The following is a 22,980-nucleotide window of genomic DNA, read 5'->3' as shown; positions in this document are numbered from 1 at the left end:
TGAGTGAATTAATGAGCGAGACTCTCTGGTTGGGGCTAGCTTCTAAAGGTGTTATAAATCAACTCTGAGACTATGCACAGAGAAGACTTGACTGTGTGTGTTTTTGTCCCTGAGGGAAGCTTCATCTCTGGTTGCTGCTGGGAACCAACAAAAGGCTGGACATGGAGAGTCGCCCATGGGCAGGATATCCCCTTGGCACTATGCAAGGAGGTTCTAACCTAGAATATATAACCATAGATAGAAGTCCACGTTTTGGTTTAATCAAGCAAATAATCAAAGTGACTCAGATATCAGGGAGGGTCACCCTGCCCCATTAAGTCAAGATATCATCTGCTTGAGTCCCTATATGAGGGGCTCATATACCCTGTGAGAGGTCTATCCATGCTCTCTAAAACATGTTTGCAAATCCCCAATCTTTCTCCAAGTCAGCTCTGACTCTCATTTCCAGTGAAGGTGAATTCCTGTTCTCCACACTGCTTTCCATCAAACCATTTAAGAGCCCCTTTTCCTTTAATACTCACCCTCAAACCACCTACCAAAAAAAAAAAAAAAGAAGCCACACACACCACACACACAAATCAGCTGAAAGTAGTAAGCTTTCCAGAAAATTCAAGGCTCTTCTGTCATAGCAGACACGGTAGATATTAGACTGCCCTATTCTTCTATTATTTTTTATATCTTACTTTTTATTGACTTATAATTCACATACCATAAAATTCACCATTTAAAGTGTACAAGGCAGTGGTTTTTAGTATATTCATAAGGTTATCCAACTGTCACCACTAACTAATCCCAAATTTTCATCACCCCCAAAAGAAACCTGGAACCATTAGCAGACCGTTCTGTTCTGAAAATGTCACTTAGTCATTTCTGCCTATTCGACTTCTCAACCTCCTGACATGTTGCTTTCCATCCCCACCACCTCCACTTCATCTCTTTGGGGTGTCACTCATTCTCTCTTTCTATTAGTGTTTTTAGCTGGAAGGGAATAGTACATGGCACTGCTGTCCAGTGGAAATATAATGCAAGCCACGTAAGTAATTTAGATGTTTCTAGTAGTCACATTTTAAAAAAATGAAACAGGTAAAATTAATGTTAATCATATATTTTACTTAATGCAATATATCCAAAATGTTATCACTGCAGTATGTAATCGGTATAAAAGTTATTAATGAGGTATTTTTCCTTGTACTAAATTTTTGGTGATTTGTTTGTATGTTACTTCCTTGGAGAAGTCTTCCACGATCTGCCTCCTCAAGGCTGGTCCCGTCTGCCTCAGTTATTCATCACAGCACTCATTTAGTTCCTCTGTAACACTCAACACAATTCATCATTTTCTTTTTTATATCATACAGGTAATGTCTGTATCCCACACTGGACTGTAAACTTTGTGAAGATGGTGCTATAGTCTGAATTACGTTCTCCCCAGGAATTCCCTGGTGGTCCAGTAGTTAAGACTTCATGCTTCCACTGCAGGGGGCACGGGTTCGACTCCTGATCGGGGAACTAAGATCTCACAAGCTGCGTACGCAGCCAAAAGAAAAAAGAATTACATTCTCCCAAAATTCATATATTGAAGCCCTAGCCCTACCACTCCCCCAAAGTGATGGTATTCAGAGATGGGGCCTTTGGAAGGTGACTGGGTTTAGATGAGCTCATGAGGGTGGGGCCCCCATGATGGGGTCAGCATCCTTACAAAAAGAGATACCTCTCTGTCATGTGAGGAGGCCTGCAGTGAGCTTTCTTCGTGCAGGCCAGGAAGATAGCTCTCACCAGAACCTGATCATGCTGGCACCCTGGTCTCTGATTTCTGGCCTCCAGAACTGTGGGAGGATGGATTTCTGTTGTCGAAGCCATCCAGTCTACGGTATTTTGTTATGGCAGCTGAGCTGACTAATACAGATGGGGATCACATTTATCTTCCTCATCAATATATCCCAAGTGCCTACCACAGTGCCTGGCACACAGTATGATCTCAGTAAAAACTTGGCGAATGAATGAATAAGTAGATATGGATGTCAAAAATTATTAAGGTGTAGCAATAGCTACTTAGGCAAGTCACCTAGAATAGTATCCATTGGGAACTTTTCTTTCTGGGAATTGTCACCAAACTTAGAGATTGTCCTCCTGGGAATGGGCCACACAACGCAAATGAGATTTACTCATAGCTGTGGTCCAGGCAACAAATGTTGAAACTCAGTTCTCTTGTCTGTGAAATGGGGATAAGCAGATTGACCCTATGACCCATTTATTCACTCAACAAACACAGAGTTCCCAGTGTACTCCAGGCACTGTGCTAGGTGCTAGAGATTCAACAGGTCACAAAGCAAAGTTCTTGCCCTCATCAAGCCTGCATTCTACTGGGAGAGACAAATATTTAAAAATTAACGTACCAGGACTTCCCTGGTGGCGCAGTGGTTAAGAATTCGCCTGTCAGTGCAGGGGACACGGGTTCCATCCCTGGTCCGGAGAGATCCCACATGCCACAGAGCAACTAAGCCCGTGTGCCACAACTACTGAGCCTGCATGCCACAACTACTGAAGCCTGCGTGTCTAGAGCCCGTGCTCTGCAACAAGAGAAGCCACTGCAGTGAGAAGCCCGTGCACTGCAATGAAGAGTAGCTCCCACTCTCCACAACTAGAGAAAGCCCGTGAGCAGCAACGAAGACCCAACACAACCATAAATAAATAAATAAATTTATTAAAAAAAAATTTAACGTACCAATATGTCATACAATGTCAGGTACTGGTAGGAACAATGAATAAAAATACTGAGGTATCCTAGTTAAGGTGTGTAGTACAGTGTCTCAAATATAATAAGGGGCCAATAAATAGTAGCCTTTATATCTTACTATTCAAGTTATGATTTACTACACAGTATCTAAAGAGATACTTTTAAAATAAAAGTCAGCTCATGTCACTCCTTTGTTCAAAACTTTCTGATGCCATCTCATCACACTTAGAATAAAAGCTGTAGTCATCACCATGGTTGAAAGCAGGGTTTCTCTATCTTGGCACCACTGACATCGGGGCTGGATACTTCCTTGTTGTAGGGCTGCCCTGTGCATTGCAGGATATTAAGCAGCATCCTTAGACTCTACACACTAGATGCCAGTAGCACCACTCAACTGTGACAACTAAAAATGCCTCCAGGTATTGTTGGATGTCCCCTGGGGTGGGAGCCAAATCGCCCCAGTTGAGAACCATTGGCTTAATGGCCCCACTTGAGCTGGCCTTGAACCACTGCTCTGATTTACCTATTATTCCCTTCCTCACCTACTCTGCTCTGGTCAAAATGGCCTCCTTGTTCTTCCTCTAATAATTATGTCCTAAGAGCTCTTCCCTGTGCCTGTTCAGCCTTCCCTGGATTATCGGTTCAACTGCTCCTGCACAGAGGTGCCTTCCCTGAACTCCATACAGAACCTGGCATCCTCCTCCCCAGTCTCAGCACTCATCACCTCTTAATATCGTATGCATTTGTTTGTGTGTTTATTGGATGTATCCCATCTCCTTCTACCATGTAAGTTCCATGGGACAGGGACTTGGATGGTTTTATGTACTTCTGTACCCCCATGATCTACTATGTGCATAGCACATAGTAGGTACTTAATAAATAGCTGTTGAGATGGCCAGTAGGTACATGAAAAGATGCTCAGCATTGCTAATTATTAGAGAAATCAAAACTACAATGAAGTACCACCTCACGCCAGTCAGAATGGCCATCATTAAAAAGTCTACAAATAACAAATGCTGGAATGGGTGTGGAGAAGATGGAACCTTCCTACACCGTTGGTGGAAATGTAAGTTGGTGCAGCCACTGTGGAAAACAGTATGGAGGTTCCTCAGAAAATTAAAAATAGAATTACCATATGATCCAGCAATCCCACTCCTGGGCATATACCCAGACAAAACTATAATTCAAAAAGATACATGCACCCCTGTGTTCATAGCAGCACTATTCACAATAGCCAAGACATGGAAACAACCTAAATGTCCATTGACAGAGAATGGATAAAGAAGATGTGGTACCTATATACAACGGAATATTACTCAGCCATAAAAAAGAATGAAATAATGCCATTTGCAGCAACATAGATGGAACTAGAGATTATCATACTAAGTGAAGTAAGTCAGAAAGAGAAAGACAAATACCATATGATATCACTCATATGTGGAATCTAACATGTGACACAATGAACCTATCTATGAAATAGAAACAGAATCACGGACATAGAGAACAGACTGCTGGTTGCCAAGAGGCAGTGGCATGGGAGAGGGATGGATTGGGAATTTGGGATTAGCAGATGCAAACTGGTGTGTATAGAATGGATAAACAACAATGGAATGAAAGCCTGGATTCAACTAGAAAATAACACAATGCTTTGTGTGTGAGTAGGGATGGCAAATAACTTCCTCTCTTTGCTGTCTCTGGTTGGTTAGGCGTATGTGGGGGAGTGGGTTCTAAGGGAGAAAGGGCTTTGATTGAACAACATCCATGGTGGCATCAGAGGGGTGTGGTGGCAGGGACATCCCAACTCTGTTGGAAGGAACTAAGTCATTGACGGTCATGGTTAATGAAACAGAAAATAGAGAACTTCTGTAAATCGGAGATCTCTTGGATTTCTGGGCAGGATTTTAGTCAATTTTGGCAGGTAGCATCTTGCACCATTATATGTTAGAAGCAGCCACGTGAGTTTTTGGCTACATGTTGGCAAGAAGGACATCCTGTCAGTCAGGAAACACCTTTCCTGTGCAAAAGATACACAGAGACATTATTAAGGCAGTCCTTTGCAGATGAAACTATAGATAATCATAGGGAGGAGGAACTAAGCCACCCTGGGATAATGCGGGAATTTAACGACATGTCCAGGTAGTTTTCCCTTCTTTGTGTTATGTTAATCTTAAGTAAATTTACTTTTTATGTAGTAGTGTGCTATTTTTTTACGGAGTTGCTTAACATGTTTTTACAGGTGTTACTTTGCTTGTAAAATTTCTTGTGAAATACGGGGTTGGGACCTTTTGAAAAATAATTCCACTAACCAAACCACCTGAAAACAAAGCATCCTGCAACATACTTGACCAGTACTCTTTAAAACCATCAAAGATATCAAACACAAGGAAAAGTCTAAGAAAATGTCACAGCTGAGAGGAGCCTGAGGAGATAGGATGAATAAATATAATATGGGATCCTGGATGGGATCCTGGAACAGAAAAAGGACATTAAGTAAAAAGTAAGGAAATCTGAATAAAGTACGGAATTTAGTTCATAATAATGATTCAGTATTGGTTCATTAATTATAGAAAACGTAGCATACTAATGTAAGATGTTAATAATAGGGGAAACTACCTGCAGGGCGTATGGGAACTCTCTATACTCTCTTCCCAATTTTTCTATAAATCTAAAACTGCTTAAAAAATTAAAATCTATTTTTTTTAAAAAGACCCACTTTACCTTGAGATCTTGGGCATGAAATAAGGTAACATATATAAACATAAGGCTCTCAGACTTTTGGGACCTAGATCCCAGCACTGTTTTAGGCACAGAGGACTGAACAGTGAAGTAGATAACCCAGTAGATTCCCTGCCCTGATGGAGGTGACCTAGTTCTTTCTCTTTCCTGCCTGTATTCTTCTCCAATGGGGTGTTCACTAAAGAAGGGACTTTAAGTTCTCTGTAAACAAAAACTATGGCCTGTACTTCCCAGGAATTTTCTACTTATAACATTCGTTACTCTCTGTTTTAATGATTTACCTAATGCCTGTCTTCCCCCAAACCAGGGGTTCTTCACCTCAGTTCTATTGCCGTTTGGATCATTCCTTGTAGTGGGGTCTGCCCTGAGTGCTGTGGGCTGTTGAGCAGCATCCCTGGCTTCTACTACTGGAGGCCAACAACACTCTCAGAGTTATGACAACCAGAAATGTCTCCAAATGTTGCCATGCATCCAGGGGGACAAATTCACCCGTGACTGAGATCCCTGCCTTAGGTGATTCTCGACCCTGGCTGTACACTGAAATCACTTGGAGAGCTTTAGAAGCTATTGTCAATACTAAGCCCCATCCCAGGCCAACTAATTAAGACTCTCTGGGGATGGGGTCTGGGCACTGACGTTTTTTAGAGTATCTCAGTGATTCTAGTGGGACTCACGATTGAGAACCGCTGTTCTAGGCAGTAAGCTTCATGAAGGCAGGGACATGTCTTTCTTTTATGGTGGTATTTCTAGGACCTAACACAGTGATCCCTTAGTGAATGAAGAATGAATAAATGAATGAATGAATAAAGGTGGAGAGAGGCAGGAAGACGTGTCAGAAGTTAAATGTGGCATTTAGGGAAAGCCAGAGCACCACTTTTTTTTTTATGGTCATGGACACCAACAGTTGAATAGATTCTTCCTACTTCTTTTTGAGGAGATGGGCATTTAATAGATTTTAGTCTCTGCAAAGGCACCCTAAGTGGAAATGGTCTGGGGAGGTTTGGCTGAGGTCCCTAGTACTGCCAAGAAGTTTTCACACTCTTGTCTAGGTACTTAACTCACCTCTTTCTAATGGCTTCTGGTCTTGGCTCAGGATTTCTGAAATTCTGGCCATCTCAGCTGACTGAATATCATGCCCATCAGCATCAATTTCCGGGATGTCAGTATTGAGTTTCATGTCTAGTGTTTCTTAACTGGCATACTCTTAACACATGTAATATGAAATCTTGGACAATTATGATGTTATCTTCTGTGGCATTTGAGGATGTATATCCCTAACTTGGTGGCAATCTGATGGGAGGCTGAGCTGAGTTGGCTTTTTTTTGTCATGAAATGCAGAAAAGGAGCTATAGATAGATGTCAATGTCTTAGGATGAAAGGCATGGGAACTGAATGGAGGTGAGGATTGGGAGAGAAGGTTTTGGTCCTAAGTAACTGGAAGGAAGGTGATGCCATTTAGGAGAATAAGAAGTTCCAGAAGGTGAAGCAACTGGGGGCAACTGGTGATGAATTCTGTTTGAATTTGGAATGGCAACAGGTGGAGCTCAGGAGCGGTTTCAGGACTGGACTGTGGTCTGGAAATCCAGCCACTTGCTCAAACCCAGCAGGGCTACTTTTTTTTTTTTTATTTTACCCACAGGATATAATCATTATTTCTTTTTCCTCTAACAATACATTTTATTTATTTATTTTTAACATCTTTATTGGAGTATAATTGCTTCACCATATTGTGTTGGTTTCTGCTTTATAACAAAGTGAATCAGCTATATGTATACATATATCCCCATATGTCCTCCCTCTTGTGCCTCCCTCCCACCCCCCTATCCCACCCCTCTAGGTGGTCACAAAGCACCGAGCTGATCTCCCTGTGCTATGTGGCTGCTTCCCACTAGCTCTCTATTTTACATTTGGTAGTGTATATATGTCCATGCCACTCTCTCACTTTGTCCCAGCTTATCCTTCCCCCTCTCCATGTCCTCAAGTCCTTTCTCTACGTCCAGCAGAGATACTTTGATTGGTTGCTTATTTTACTGCACGGCTAGGAGTGGCTCCCTCATGCACCACTGAGAACAAACCCATTGCATTTTTCCTTCTGGAAGAGCCGTTGTAAGTCATTTGCACTGTTGCATGGATGATGGGACTCCATCCTCTGTGAAGGGAGCTGGGACCAGTGATGGGGACCCCTCTCAGGCAGAGAGCTTTCATCTTTGGTGTCCCCACTTTGTGCACCCCCCACCCCCACCAAGTGCTCAAGGAGACGATGAATGAATCATAGCAGTAAAAGAATGTGAAAGAGCAAAGGTGGGTTTGAGAGCCAACTCTAGTACATCTCAGCTGTGTAGCCTTCAATGAGTATATAAACTCGTGGCATCTCAGTTACCCATCTTAAAATAGGAATATCAATAGTATAGAAGAATTATTCATAAAGGTTACATTCCAGGAAAAATGCATCTATTTTCATTAAAAAATTTACGTGAGAGAGACCTTCAAGATGGCGGAGGAGTAAGATGCGGAGATCACCTTCCTCCCCACAAATACATCAGAAATACATCTACATGAGGAACAACTCCTACAGAACACCTACTGAACGCTGGCAGAAGACCTCAGACCTCCCAAAAGGCAAGGAACTCCCCACGTACCTGGGTAGGGCAAAAGAAACAAGAAAAAACAGAGACAAAAGAATAGGGACGGGACCTGCACCAGTGGGAGGGAGCTGTGAAGGAGGAAAGGTGTCCACACACTAGAAGCCCCTTCGCAGGCGGAGACTGCGGTTGGCGGAGGGGGAAGCTTCGGAGCCACAGAGGAGAGCGCAGCCACAGGTGTGCGGAGGGCAAAGCAGAGAGATTCCCGCACAGAGGATCAGTGCCGACCAGCACTCACCAGCCCGAGAGGCTTGTCTGCTTACCCGCCGGGGCAGGCAGGGGCTGGGAGCTGAGGCTCAGGCTTTGGTCGGAGCGCAGGGAGAGGACTGGGGTTGGCAGTGTGAACACAGCCTTAAGGGGGCTAGTATGCCACGGCTATACGGGAGGGAGTCCGGGAAAAGGTCTGGACCTGCCTAAGAGGCAAGAGACCACTGTTTCGGGGTGCACGAGGAGAGGGGGTTCAGAGCACCGCCTAAACAAGCTCCAGAGACCGGCGCGAGTCGCGACTATCAGCGCGGACCCCACAGACAGGCATGAGACGCTAAGGCCGCTGCTGCCGCCGCCAAGAAGCCTGTGTGCGAGCACAGGTCAGTATCCACACCTCCCCTCCCGGGAGCCTGTGCAGCCCGCCACTGCCAGTGTCCCGTGATCCAGGGACAACTTCCCCGGGGAGAACATACAGCACACCTCAGGCTGGTGCAACGTCATGCCGGCCTCTGCCGCCGCAGCCCCGCCCTGCACACCGTACCCCCTCTCCTCCCAGCCTGAGTGAGCCAGAGCCCCCGAATCAGCTGCTCCTTTAACCTTGTCCTGTCTGAGGGAAGAACAGACTCCCTCAGGCAACCTACACGCAGAGGCAGGGACAAATCCAAAGCTGAACCCCAGGAGCTGTGCAAACAAAGAAGAGAAAGGGAAATCTCTCCCAGCAGCCTCAGGAGCAGCGGATTAAATCACCACAATCAACTTGATGTACCTGCATCTGTGGAATACCTGAACAGACAAGGAATCATCCCAAAATTGAGGCGGTGGACTTTGGGAGCAAGGATATATATATATATATATATTTTTTTTTTCTTTTTCTCTTTTTGTGAGAGTGTATGTGTATGCTTCTTTGTGTGATTTTGTCTGTATAGCTTTGCTTTTACCATTTGTCCTAGGGTTTGTCTGTCCGTTTTTATTTTTCTTTTTTGTTTTTGTTGAGTATGGTTTTTAGCGCTTGTTATCATTGGTGGATTTGTTTTTTGGTTTGCTCTCTTCTATCCTTTTTTCTTTTTTAATTTCTTTTTAATTTTTAATAATTATATTTTAATAACTTTATTTTATTTTATTTTTTTCTTTCTTTCTTTCTTTTTTTCTCCCTTTTCTTCTGAGCCATGAGGCTGACAGAGTCTTGGTGCTCCGGCCAGGTGTCAGGCCTGTGCCTCTGAGGTGGGAGAGCCGAATTCAGGACATTGGTCCACCAGAGACCTCCCGGCTACACATTATATCAAACAGCGAAAACTCTCCCAGAGATCTCTATCTCAACGACAAGACCCAGCTCCACTCAATGACCAGCAAGCTGCAGTGGTGGACACCCTATGCCAAACAGCTAGCAAGACAGGAACACACACCACCCATTAGCAGAGAGGCTGCCTAAAATCATAATGAGGTCACAGACACCCCAAAACACACCACCGGACGTGGTCCTGCCCACCAGAAAAACCTCACCCACCAGAACACAGGCACCAGTACCCTCCACCAAGAAGCCTACACAACCCACTGAACCAACCTCAGCCACTAGGGGCAGACACCAAAAACAACGGGAACTATGAACCTGCACCTGTGAAAAGGAGACCCCAAACACAGTAAGTTAAGCAAAATGAGAAGACAGAGAAACACACAGCAGATGAAGGAGCAAGGTAAAAACCCACCAGACCAAACAAATGAAGAGGAAATTGGCAGACTACCTGAAAAAGAATTCAGAGTAATGATAGTAAAGATGATCCAAAATCTTGGAAATAGAATGGAGAAAATACAAGAAACATTTAACAAGGACCTAGAAGAACTAAAGAGCAAACAAACAATGATGAACAACACAATGAATGAAATTAAAAATTCTCTAGAAGGAATCAATAGCAGAATAACTGAGGCAGAAAAATGAATGTGACCTGGAAGATAAAATAGTAGAAATAACTACCACAGAGCAGAATAAAGTAAAAAGAATGAAAAGAATGAAAAGAATTGAGGACAGTCTCAGAGACCTCTGGGACAACATTAAATGCACCAACATTCAAATTATAGGGGTCCCAGAAGAAGAAGAGGAAAAGAAAGCAATTTAGAAAACATTTGAAGAGATTATAGTTGAAAACTTCCCTAATATGGGAAATAGTTAATCAAGTCCAAAAAGTGCAGAGAGCCCCATACCAGACAAATCCAAGGAGAAACACGCCAAGACACATATTAATCAAACTATCAAAAATTAAATACAAAGAAAAAATATTAAAAGCAGCAAGGGAAAAACAACAAATAACATACAAGGGAATCCCCATAAGGTTAACAGCTGATCTTTCAGCAGAAACTTTGCAAGCCAGAAGGGAATGGCAGGACATATTCAAAGTGATGAAACGGAAAAAGCTACAACAAAGATTACGCTACCCAGCAAAGATCTCATTCAAATTCTATGCAGAAATTAAAACCCTTACAGACAAGCTAAGAGAATTCAGCACCATCAAACCCTCTTTACAACAAATGCTAAAGGAACTTCTGTAGGCAGGAAACACAAGAGAAGGAAAAAACCTACAATAACAAACCCAAAACAATTAAGAAAATGGTAATAGAAATATACATATCTATAATTACCTTAATGTAAATGGATTAAATGCTCCAACCAAAAGACATGGACTGCCTGAATGGATACAAAAACAAGACCCATATATATACTGTCTACAAGAGACCCACTTCAGACCTAGGGACACATACAGACTGAAAGTGAGGGGATGGAAAAACATATTCCATGCAAATGGAAATCAAAAGAAAGCTGGAGTAGCAATTCTCATATCAGACAAAATAGACTTTAAAATAAAGACTATTACAAGAGACAAAGAAGGACAGTACATAATGATCACGGGATCAATCCAGTAAGAAGATATAACAATTGTATATATTTATGCACCCAACACAGGAGCACCTCAATACATAAGGCAAATGCTAACATACATAAAAGGGGAAATTGACAGTAACACAATCATAGGAGGGGACTTTAACATCCCACTTTCACCAGTGGACAAATCATCCAAAATGAAAATAAATAAGGAGACACAAGCTTTAAATGATACATTAAACAAGATGGACTTAATTGATATTTATAGGACATTCCATCCAAAAACAACAGAATATACTTTCTTCTCAAGTGCTCATGGAACATTCTCCAGGATAGATCATATCTTGGGTCACAAATCAGCCTTGGTAAATTTAAGAAAATTGAAATCGTATCAAGTATCTTTTCCGACCACAACGCTATGAGACTACACATCAATTACAGGAAAAAATCTGTAAAAAATACAAATACATGGAGGCTACACAATACACTACTTAATAACCAAGAGATCACTGAAGAAATCACATAGGAAATAAAAAAATACCTAGAAACAAACGATAATGAAAACACGACTACCCAAAACCTATGGGATGCAGCAAAAGCAGTTCTAAGACAGAAGTTTATAGCAATACAATCCTACCTCAAGAAACAAGAAACATCTCAAACAAACAACCTAACCTTACAGCTAAAGCAATTAGAGAAAGAAGAACAAAAAACCCCAAAAGTTAGGAGAAGGAAAGAAATAATAAAGATCAGATCAGAAATAAATGAAAAAGAAATGAAGGAAACAATAGCAATGATCAATAAAACTAAAAGCTGGTTCTTTGAGAAGATAAACAAAATTGATAAACCATTAGCCAGACTCATCCAGGAAAAAAGGGAGAAAACTCAAATCAATAGAATTAGAAATGAAAATGGAGAAGTAACAACTGACATTGCCGAAATACAAAGGATCGTGAGAGATTACTACAAGCAACTCTATGCCAATAAAATGGACAATCTGGAAGAAATGGACAAATTCTTAGAAAAGCACAGCCTTCTGAGACTGAACCAGGAAGAAATAGAAAATATAAACAGACAAATCACAAGCACTGACATTGAGACTGTGATTAAAAATCTCCCAACAAACAAAAGCCCAGGACCAGATGGCTTCACAGGCGAATTCTATCAAACATTTAGAGAAGAGCTAACACCTATCCTTCTCAAAGTCTTCCAAAATATAGCAGAGGGAGGAACACTCCCCAACTTATTCTATGAGGCCACCATCACCCTGATACCAAAACCAGACAAAGATGTCACAGAGAAAGAAAACTACAGGCCAATATCACTGATGAACATAGATGAAAAAATCCTCAACAAAATACTAGCAAACAGAATTCAACAGCACATTAAAAGGATCATACATTATGATCAAGTGGGGTTTATCCCAGGAATGCAGGGATTCTTCAATATACACAAATCAATCAACGTGATACACCATATTAACAAATTGAAGGAGAAAAACCATATTATCATCTCAATAGATGCAGAAAAAGCTTTTGACAAAATTCAACACCCATTTATAATAAAAACCCTCCAGAAAGTGGGCAGAGAGGGAACTTACCGCAACATAATAAAGGCCATATATGACAAACCCACAGCCAACATCATTCTCAATGGTGAAAAACTGAAACCATTTCCACTAAGATCAGGAAGAAGACAAGGTTGCCCACTCTCACCACTATTATTCAACATAGCTTTGGAAGTTTTACCCACAGCAATCAGGGAAGAAAAAGAAATAAAAGGAATCCAAATCGGAAAAGAAGTAAAGCTGTCACTGATTTGCAGATGACATGATACTAGACATAGAGAATCCTAAAGATGCCACCAGAAAACTACTAGAGCTAATCAATGAATTTGGTAAAGTTGCAAGATACAAAATTAATGCACAGAAATCTCTGGCATTCCTATACACTAATGATGAAAAATATGAAAGAGAAATTAAGGAAACACTCCCATTTACCACTGCAACACAAAGAATAAAATACCTAGGAATAAACTACCTAAGAAGACAAAAGACCTGTATGCAGAAAACTATAAGACACTGATGAAAGAAATTAAAGATGATACAAACAGATGGGGACATATACCATGTTCTTGGATTGGAAGAATCAACATTGTCAAAATGACTGTACTACCCAAAGCAATCTACAGATTCAATGCACTCCCTATCAAACTACCAATGGTATTTTTCACAGAACTAGAACAAAAATATTGCACAGTTTGTATGGAAACACAAAAGGTGTCAGTAGTACAACCGTCAAGTATTTTCTCTTCCTGGATTAGGAGCTGAGCCTTGTATGGCTCTCAGGGAAGTCTTAAGTGCACTAGAGTTTTATTCTATTTCTCTACCATTTAATTATACCTCAATCTATTTTATAGGGAACAGGCTGTGTCAACATGAGGGTGGCAATCTGATGGATTGCTTAAATCTTAAACAAGGGAGGGGAAAGTCCTTTCCTCCTTAGTTTTCCACAGGTTTCCAGATAAACAGGGCTAGCCCCAGATGACCTTTGTTAAGTGGGACAAAGAATTGCCTGTGTGCTGGGCTGCGGGTAGGGGGGGGTGGGTGGTGGGGTGGGTGGTGGCGAGTCCCAGTGGTGAGGATGTTGCCCATAGAAATGCGCATGCGCATTAGAAGTGGTGAGTCCTGATCTGAGAGCATGACCCGTGGGAAGGGGCAGCTTTGGGATCCTCAGCTTGAGCTCCTGAGTTCATTGTGGGAACGCAGGCCCGGAGTTGGCCCGTCTCCTGGTTAATCAAGAGAAACCATCGATCTGGCTTTTCAGGTGAAATAGCTGGACTCTAAGTGTTTACTTAAATTTTTTACGAAACACAGTGTGTGGGCCAAGCAAAACACATATTCAGACGGTGTCCTCTTATTTGGTATCGATACATAGCAGGTCCTCAATTTGTGTTTGTCTATTCCACTGACAGAACTGAAATTCCACTGTGAGAATGGGCCTTGATACCTCTGAAGACGCTCATCCACTGAGAAACTCTGCTTTAAGCTGCTGTTGTTCAAAGATATTGACAAAGGGGAGACTTGGAGGAGCTTTAGGGACAGGGTCTGGGAGAGACGGGACCACTGGCAGAAAGCAGAGGGTAGTCCTTGGCCAATTCATCACTGTGGTTAGAATAGCTATGATGACCTTCTGAGATAAGAACTGAACTGAAAATCCTTTTGGTTCCAGGAACTAGAAGTAGCCAATGAAAGGAGTAGCATGGATTAAAAATTTAAAAAATACCCAGTTGCCATTTATTTAACTAACACCTGGATGGTAACTGCCATGTGCCAGGCTGTGGTCCAATTACTTTAGTATATATAATCATTTAATCCTTCTAACGATCTTATGAGGCAGGTCCTAGTATCACCTCACTTTATAGATGAGGAAACTGAGGCACAGAGAGGTTAACTGGCCAAGGTCACACAGCTGGTAAGTAGCAGAGCGAGGATTTGAACCCAGGTATCCTGGCTCAAGAATCCAGGCTCTCATCATTTCTCTCTCTACTGCATTTTGACAGGGAGAATTTTATCCAATAGTGAAAAATGATGATTTATGGTTTCGTAGACTATGTAGAAATAGCGAAAACTGGTTTATGTAATATTAATTAAAAAATTAGTTGTCAAATCATATGTGTGCTATAACTGTAATTGTTAAAGAACACTGTATAGGAAAAAAAGACTAGAAGAAAAAGTACGAAAGTTATGAAAGTTATGTTAGATTGGTGAGGTGATGGATGGTTTCTTCTTCTTTTGTTTATCTTTTTGTTCTTAAAGTTTTATTACTTATATGATGTTTTACTAATGTCTAGAAATTGTTTACAGGCTTGCAAATTCTTCCCCCTTCATCTCTCTTTCTGAATGCAGCTTCCAAGGGACCAGCTTGTGTCCAAGAGCACATGCAGTCTGTCTTTACAGGGTGGGTGTGTTTCATTCAAGGGACCTAGCCCTGAAGAACTTCAGAAGTTGAATTATTCACATCTTGCCTAATTTAAGACTTGACCCAACAAATGATGGGATGTGTTTCTGTTCAACAGCTAATCTGGCGCCCCCATGTGGTAATAGCGTAAATCCACTTACAATTAGCCCACCAGCTCTGAAACTATACAATTCTTAATTCTTCTGAATTAAAGTGATTCACGTCTTCGTTTTTCACACAAATTGACTTTATTAATATTTTAGAATAAATCACTATTTCACATTCACTCCTATTTTGCAAAAATGGGACTCTAGTACTCGTTGCTTGCTCCAAGCTGATGGATTTCCAGGCCACTAGAGATAGAATGATCTCAAAGGGCATAGCTTAAAACCACCCCCAGCATTTTCCCCACCCTCTCTTGGGGTAGACATCCAACTCAATATGTTTTCTGGGACTTATTTTTGAGTCAGGAGCCCTAGTGCCATAGGACTCTCTCTCTCTGCATTTTTAAGGCATTAAGGCCAACGTCCTTTTTCTTTTTCTTTTAACAATTATTTATTTTGGCTGCACCGGGTCTTAGTTGCAGCACGCAGGATCTTTGTTGTGGCATGTGGGATCTATAGTTGCGGCATGCAGGCTTCTTAGCTGCAGCATGTGGACTCTTAGTTGTGGCATGCGTGTGGGATCTAGTTCCCTGACCAGGGATCAAACTCGGGCCCCCTACATTGGGAGCGCAGAGTCTTACCCACTGGACCACCAGGGAAGTCCCAAGGCCAACGCCCTCTTAAATGCCCATTTAGCCAACTCATGCTTTTTTTTGATCACCTACTATATGCTAAGCCCTGTGCTCTGGAAGCTTTGAATATTTTATACTCCAGATGTTTATATGCCAAACCCTGCCTGGGTTCCAACCTACCTCTGCCATGTGCAGCTGAATGACTTAACCCTTCTGTGTTTCAGTTTCCTCCTCTGTAAAGCGATGATAGTAAAACGACTTATCTCCCAGGGTGGTTGGAGTTAATATGTGTGAGGCTGGCATTAGAGTCATACTAGGTATGATACTTTTCAGAGGTTACTATTGGGTAAATTATGAAACACTTTGCCTTTTCACAAAGGCCCCCACCTTGTCTTTGGGTTTCTGGAGTGCACAAGGGCTACTCTATCTAGACAGGGAGCGGCTCCCCAGCCACATACTTTCCCAAGGCCCTCTTAACCCTGCACAGCCCTAAGAAAACCAGGGCTAGCATAGCCTGATCTCTAACAGGAGATCAGAAATGATGTCTGGGTTAGAGCCATGCTACTGATAACAAGTCACATATGACAGGCGGGGCCTTGTGCAGAACATCCTCTGTCTTATTGACTTCCAAGGTCAGCCTAGGAGGGAGGTACTGGTATAACCCCACTTTCCAGATAAGGAAGTGGAGGATCCACATGACTATATGTAACATTCCCCAAGGCTCAGACATGGGAGAGGCAGAATCAAGCAGTCTGAGTCTTAACCAAGATGTTTAGCTGACTGTCAGTAGAGGCAAACTCCCCATCTACTCCCCATCATGAATGTAAAGGCCTGTCAGTCAAGAAGGATGTCATGTGCCTAGTTTATTTAAAAAAAAAAAATCTATTATAGCAATTACAGGGACTGTTAAGCACATCACAAATATCAACTGGTATCGGCACCATTATCAAGCCTATTTTACAGATGAGGAAGCTGAGGCACAGAGAGGTTAAATAACCTGACCAGGGTTGCACAGGTAGGGATGGTGGGGCCAGGCTCAAAACCAGGCCTCTATGCTACCTTTTCTCACTGGTAAAGACAAACGGATGGCCTCCCGTGAACTTTGGCTTTCTTAATTCATTGTCAAATAAAAAAAACAAATCCAGATTTTGTATGGAAAGACTTTATTCTACAGGATTACTATGGGGCCAGGGGCAGGACTGTTGCAGTGAAGGGAACACTTTGACCACAGGTCTGCAAGTATCTCAAGGGTTAGACAAAAAAGAGTTTTGCTTTCATGGGAAGGGTGAACAAGTCTGAAAAGAACCAGGTGAGGGGAATGGGGATAGGCCAGGAGTGATCAGACGGCAGAGGAGGGACCATCTTCTCTGAGGCCAGCCCGTTCTCAGGAGGGGCTATCTGCTGCCTCAGGCTGACGGTGGGCCAGGACCTGGGGGAAGGAAAGAATCTATACCAAAGTTTGGTTAACAAGCATTTTGTTCCAGTGACTGTCTGGGGACAAACAGTTTAGCTTGTCATTTATGAAGCAAAGTGTTGGAATTTGGAGGGCCTGGGTCTGGCCTTGTCATTGGTAAACAAGGAGGGCATCCCTGAATCCTCTCTAATTCACGTGGAGAAGGTGACTCCTTTGCAGGAAACTATTTCCCAGAACGCAAAGAGTGGAAGTGGTTTTTTGGTTTTTTTTGCGGTACGCGGGCCTCTCACTGCTGTGGCTCCTCCTGCCGTGGAGCACAGGCTCCAGATGCGCAGGCTCAGCGGCCATGGCTCACGAGCCCAGCTGCTCCGTGGCATGTGGGATCTTCCCGGACCGGGGCACGAACCCGCGCCCCCTGCATCGGTAGGCGGACTCTCAACCACTGCGCCACCAGGGAAGCCCTGGAAGTGTTTTTTAACTTTTGCTGTTGTCCAGGACCACAGGGCTCGGTAAAGTTCAATATGTCATCTCTCATTTTGTGGCTAGCATCTCCCGTAGGCCAGGCTCTTCCTAGGAACCTTCCGAAGACAGTTAGATCCTGGATTCACGAAGCTGCCTAAGCTGGTCTAAGGCATTACCTTGGAAACTGTCTTTGGATCATTCTCTACTCAGAGAAAATGGGGTCAGGATCAAAGTGTCTCTTCCTTCTTTAACTTAGCACAATGTTTTCAAGATTCATCCTTGTTGTAGTATGTATCAAAACTCCATTCCCTTCTATTGCTGAATAATATTCCATTGTATGGCTAGACCACGTTTTGTTTATCCACTCGGCCACTGATAGATGACCCTTTCTCACCTTCCTTGGTAGGCACCCTGGCTGAGTTTATTTGCTGCGTGGAGGTGAAGGTCACAGCCTGCATCTCTGCACCACAGGATGATTCTCTCTGCACAGAGGCAACATGCTGGCATCCTGATATGACACAAACCTTTCAGGGGAACTGGGAGCTTTAAAACCCATGGCCCCAATATGCCCAGCCACACCACCCAGGAGGCAGAAGCACAGGGTGTGGTGCGTCGCAAATGGGAGGGGCCTTCTGTGAACACCTGCTCTCACCCAGCAGAGTGTGTTTCATCTGGCTCCAGGTTCACGCTTCACTCCAGTCTGGTTCTGAGTTAGTTATTTCCAGGTTAATTTCTATCCTTCCTTGCTGGGCCACAAGAGGCTCATTCAGAGGCTGGCTTCCCCAGACCTTCCTTCTCTGCTTTCACAGATAAAGGAGAAGGTGGTCCAGGATGACGAAGAGTCAGGCACTGGGATTCAGGTCCATCCCTTCTATCTCTGTGACCTTGGCCTCTCTCATTTTCACTTTCCCCATCTGTAAAATGGGAATGATAATCTCTACTGGAGACATGGGGAGAATAACTTTACAAGACAGATTTGACCACCAGTGACATTTGGTGGTTTCCAGGGAGAGGCCACATGCATTGCAGCCACCACCTGGTGAACTCGCCACTGTCAAAGATCTGGCCTCAGATCTTTTTTTTTTTTTCCTCTAAAATACTTAGCTTTATTAGAGAAATGGTACTAAAAATAACAAAGATTCAAACAACATTTGCTCTATTCTACTTACGTATCATAAATAAGAAGCTTTGATGCAAGATACACACTCCTTCACAACCTTTCCACGCAGACCCTGAAGCTGGATTTGTCCAACGTCAGGTCCATTTCTACAGGGCAAAGCTACATTTGCAGGGCTCGCAAAATTGTTATACGCATGTAATATTATATTTTAAAACCAGAATTCTAATGTGCTAATTTACAGCACAGCAGAGATCTATCACATGGCCCAGACGCTTAGGTCTGCCTCTCGGTACGGTCTCCTCCTCTGACCAGGACCAGGCAGGAAACCATGCACACATAGGGAGATGTGGACATACAAGAAACAAAGTAAAGTGCAATCAACTATGGTAACCAGATGCCTTCATCTTGTGTTCGGAGGGGCAGGAGTGCCCACATCTTCTGTCTGAGGGGCAGAAGCGCCCGCACCTCTTCCTAAGGCTGCACTCTCTTGGGCAGTGTTTGCAGACACCACCTACAATGGCCTCTTGGTAATACCTTTTCCTATACTTACAGGGCCCATCTTCATTCTAATTGGCATGACCTTTAAAAGAAGAGAAATTACACAAGAAAAATCAGTACTCTCTTGCAGCAAAAATGGAAAACATTGTAAAACAAAGCTCTGTCCATTCTGCCTCTCCTCCTAGAGGCAACTACTATTACCATCTTGGTGTCTCTCCTTCCAAATCTTTCCTTTTATATTTGCATGCATGGATAGGTAGAGAATTAGTTTCTTCCACCCCTGTTTTGGGTCATAAATTGGATTCTTTATAATAATTGCTGTACTATAACATTTTATTTCACTTAACGAAGTATCTTGGAGCAGTATCTATTCCAGTTTATATAGTTCTACCCTATCTTTTAAAATCACTGTGTCATATTCCATCATGGGTACCATAATTTATGCAACCATTCTCCAATTCATGGATGTTAAGGTTAATTTCTTCTTTTCCTATTATATACAGTCCTGTAAAGAACATCCTTTGCCTCTGAATATATGTGAGTTTTTCCTCTAGGATAGATACTGAGACTTTTTCGGTCTCAGTATCTAAAATGGTCATAGATTTCACCCCTTCACATTTATCAGCAATATCTGTGAATGCCTGTTTCTCTGTCCTTTTCCCTTTTGATGGTGATTATCTTCTCTTTGGAGACAGTAACACTTCTGGTCAGATTCCAGGCAGGTCTTGTTAGCTTCGAAGTCAGACATCTTTTTCTGATCACTGACATACTGAACCTTGAGTTGACTGTCAGCATGCTGATTTCCTGAATTTTCTGATTCTTAGGGGGATGCCTGACTGTAGCCCCCAACTGCTGACAAGACAGATTCCCTCAAGGTTTATAGGAAAGACTGCCTGACACAACCGATGTGAAGATGATCTCTCATCTTTAGAGCTGTAGAAACATATTAATTGTTACACATTTATTCTGGTATGGCTCAAAGGGTGATTTTATGTCCACGTTGTCTTCATCTTCGGAATTTCAGGTCTCTACGTTTGTACTTGTGGGTGTGAAACAATTTCTCTAGGGTCCGTAATATCTTCCAGAGTGGGTTGGGTAAACTCCCATCTCAAATTCTGGTAGGCTTGACATGTATTTTACATATGATCTTATCCTCTGGTTTCACAAAGCAGTGCACTTAGGGATTTCTATCTGGTTTCTGTTGCAGGTGTCTTCCTAGGATTGATGTCTATTCAGTGGTTTGGGAGAAGGCCATGGCTAGGGAAAAAGTTCCGAAGAGGTGAGAAGGGCAGGTGGCTATGAGTCTTCATCTTTCATAATCCAGAAGGAGTTGGCCCCTGTGGGCAGCCTCTGCTATTGTCCTGGGTCCACTATGAAGCAGGACACGACACTTTGCTACATCTTTAAAATGAAGAAACCAACTCCAAAGTACTAGTTTGTAATGAATGTTTTACCGAAGATTTTATGCAGTGATGGAGGTTATTACATAAAATACTACATGCGGAGATTAATAAAAAAGCTTCCATTAGATGTCTTAGTTTTCCCTCCTACGTTCTTTGGCCACCAGCCACTCCTGGACCCCTCCCCCTCATCAGCATTTCTCCTCCCACTTATGCCCCCACCTCAAATTCTACCTCACCTCCCTTTCTTTTTCATACAGAGAACTTTGTCTCTTGTGGCTTCTCTGCCCATTTTCTCACTTAGCAAAAAAAATAAATAAATAAAACTTCCTCAAGACCTACTCTCTCCAGAGGACATGGACCATCATAAATAGCACGCAGTGATTTTTTTCTTCAATGATTTTTCCTGCCATTGTGGTTTGAGCCCACTTTGTATTGCCTTGACCCCTTGCAGGTGGCGATTCTGGGATTGGCCATGCTTTGTCCAAGTATCTGGACGAGTTGGGCTTCACGGTATTTGCTGGAGTTCTGGATGAAAAGGGATCTGGAGCAGAGGAATTACGAAGAACCTGCTCCAAGCGTCTCTCCGTGCTCCAGCTGGACATTACCGACCCGCAACAGATAAAAGATGCCCACAGCAAAGTGAAGGAAAAGCTACAGAACAGAGGTACTGCCTTCAGCCACCCGCGCCCTCGAGTGCCCTCCACCCTCCTTGCAGACGCCCAACACTGGTTCCAGCCTCTCATTACCATTGTCCTCTAGTCTGTTCTGGCACCTGGAGACCCCTGTACTGAGCACCTGCCACACGCTGGCACCTTTTGCAGACATGAAGACATTAGGAATGAGTCAGGTGTGGTCCGTCCTCAGAACTTACAGAATTCTCCATCCCATTCCCTCCAGCATCTGCTTGGTCACTCTCCCATTAATTACTGCCCCTCCTCATTTCTTTCCTCTCACCGATCTTAACTTGTATTAGACTTAAGAAAATAGCTTCATAATCACTGCCTTCCCTTAGCCACTGCCTTTCTCTTCCTCTTCCTTTGCAGTCAAGCTCCTTGGAACCCTGCCACCCTGTTTCCACTTCTCACCATGCCTCCCTAAGTGGTCTGGCCAAGCGAATCAGTATTATCCTAAACACCAAGCTCTTAATTTCTCTGCTGTGTTTCAGTGTGTTGATTATCCTCCCCTGCTTGGGCTTTGGGGTCTCCAGCCCCCTCTTGCCCTCCTAGTTCTCTGCTCATTCTTTCTGCTTCTCCTGTATGAACCTCTTTCTCCGCCCCTCCCCCCATTCCCCTAAATGTGAATGTTACTGAGGGCTCCATCCCCAAACTTCCCACTCCATGTTTCCCGGGCTGTACTGTTCTCTCCTTATACCAGGAATTCTCACCTGGGAAGTGTTTTAAAATACCTGTGCTTGGGCCCAGGATGGGCCATGTAACTTGGGGGGGGGGCAGGGCAAAATGCAAATTATGTGGCGCTCCTTGTTTACAAAATGTTTAAGATGTTTAAATGGTGCCGGCAGGAAATTAACCAAACATGAGGCCTTTCTGAAACACAGGTCACACACCCGTGATACCCACGCAACCCGGGACCTTCCCCCAACAGATTAAATCAGTACCTACAGACAATAACTCAGCTAATACTTCCACAGTGAGGCCAGTACTGTTGCCCTCCTTTTGCTGAGAATGTCCACTGTAAAGAAGATCCCATTTGGGGGCCCCAGGCATCAATACATTTGAAAGCTCCCCAGGTGATGCTAATTTTCTGCCAGAGTTGAGAAACACTGCGATTTAATACGATAACTTCTGAATGTGTGTTACCAACCTAGCTCTCCTCTAAACGTCAGGACCTATAGGCATATAAAATTGGTTAGCAGACATCCCACCTCAATTTGTCACAAACTGACCTCATTATCTTTTTCTCTGCTGCCGGTCTGCAAATCAGTTTACCCTCCTGCATCCGACGACTCAGACACTGGCTCAAACGCCAGCACTGCCACCTAATCTGTCATTCAAGTCAGCAACCTGGGGGGTCACTTAGACCTGCCGCTTACCCTCGATTTCTGCATCCTATTGGTCCGGAGTCCTGTCAATTCTACGTCCTAGATCTTTGTCATCCCGCCCCTTCCTATCATCCCCAGGGAGCTGTGGCTTAACTGGGGCCCTCATCTCCCGCCTGAGCTCCCACAATGGCCTCCTTG

General features: G+C 43.2%; 1 protein-coding gene across 1 annotated transcript in view; it reads left to right on the top strand.

Annotated features, from left to right (window-relative positions):
• Nucleotides 1-22,980, top strand: part of HSD17B2 (hydroxysteroid 17-beta dehydrogenase 2) — a 61,838-nt gene that overhangs the window by 15,147 nt on the left and 23,711 nt on the right. Inside the window, exon 2 of the mRNA XM_027119163.1 lies at nt 21,235-21,447. Coding sequence (XP_026974964.1) covers nt 21,235-21,447 — 213 coding nt within the window. The remainder of the gene's footprint in view (nt 1-21,234; nt 21,448-22,980) is intronic.

Source organism: Aethalodelphis obliquidens, unplaced genomic scaffold (assembly GCF_003676395.1).
Source record: "Aethalodelphis obliquidens isolate GAN/ISIS:26980383/991018 unplaced genomic scaffold, ASM367639v1 scaffold20, whole genome shotgun sequence".
Classification (NCBI taxonomy): Eukaryota; Metazoa; Chordata; class Mammalia; order Artiodactyla; family Delphinidae; genus Aethalodelphis; species Aethalodelphis obliquidens.
Note: the sequence above shows the minus strand (reverse complement) of the source record. Positions and strands in the feature narration are given on the sequence as shown.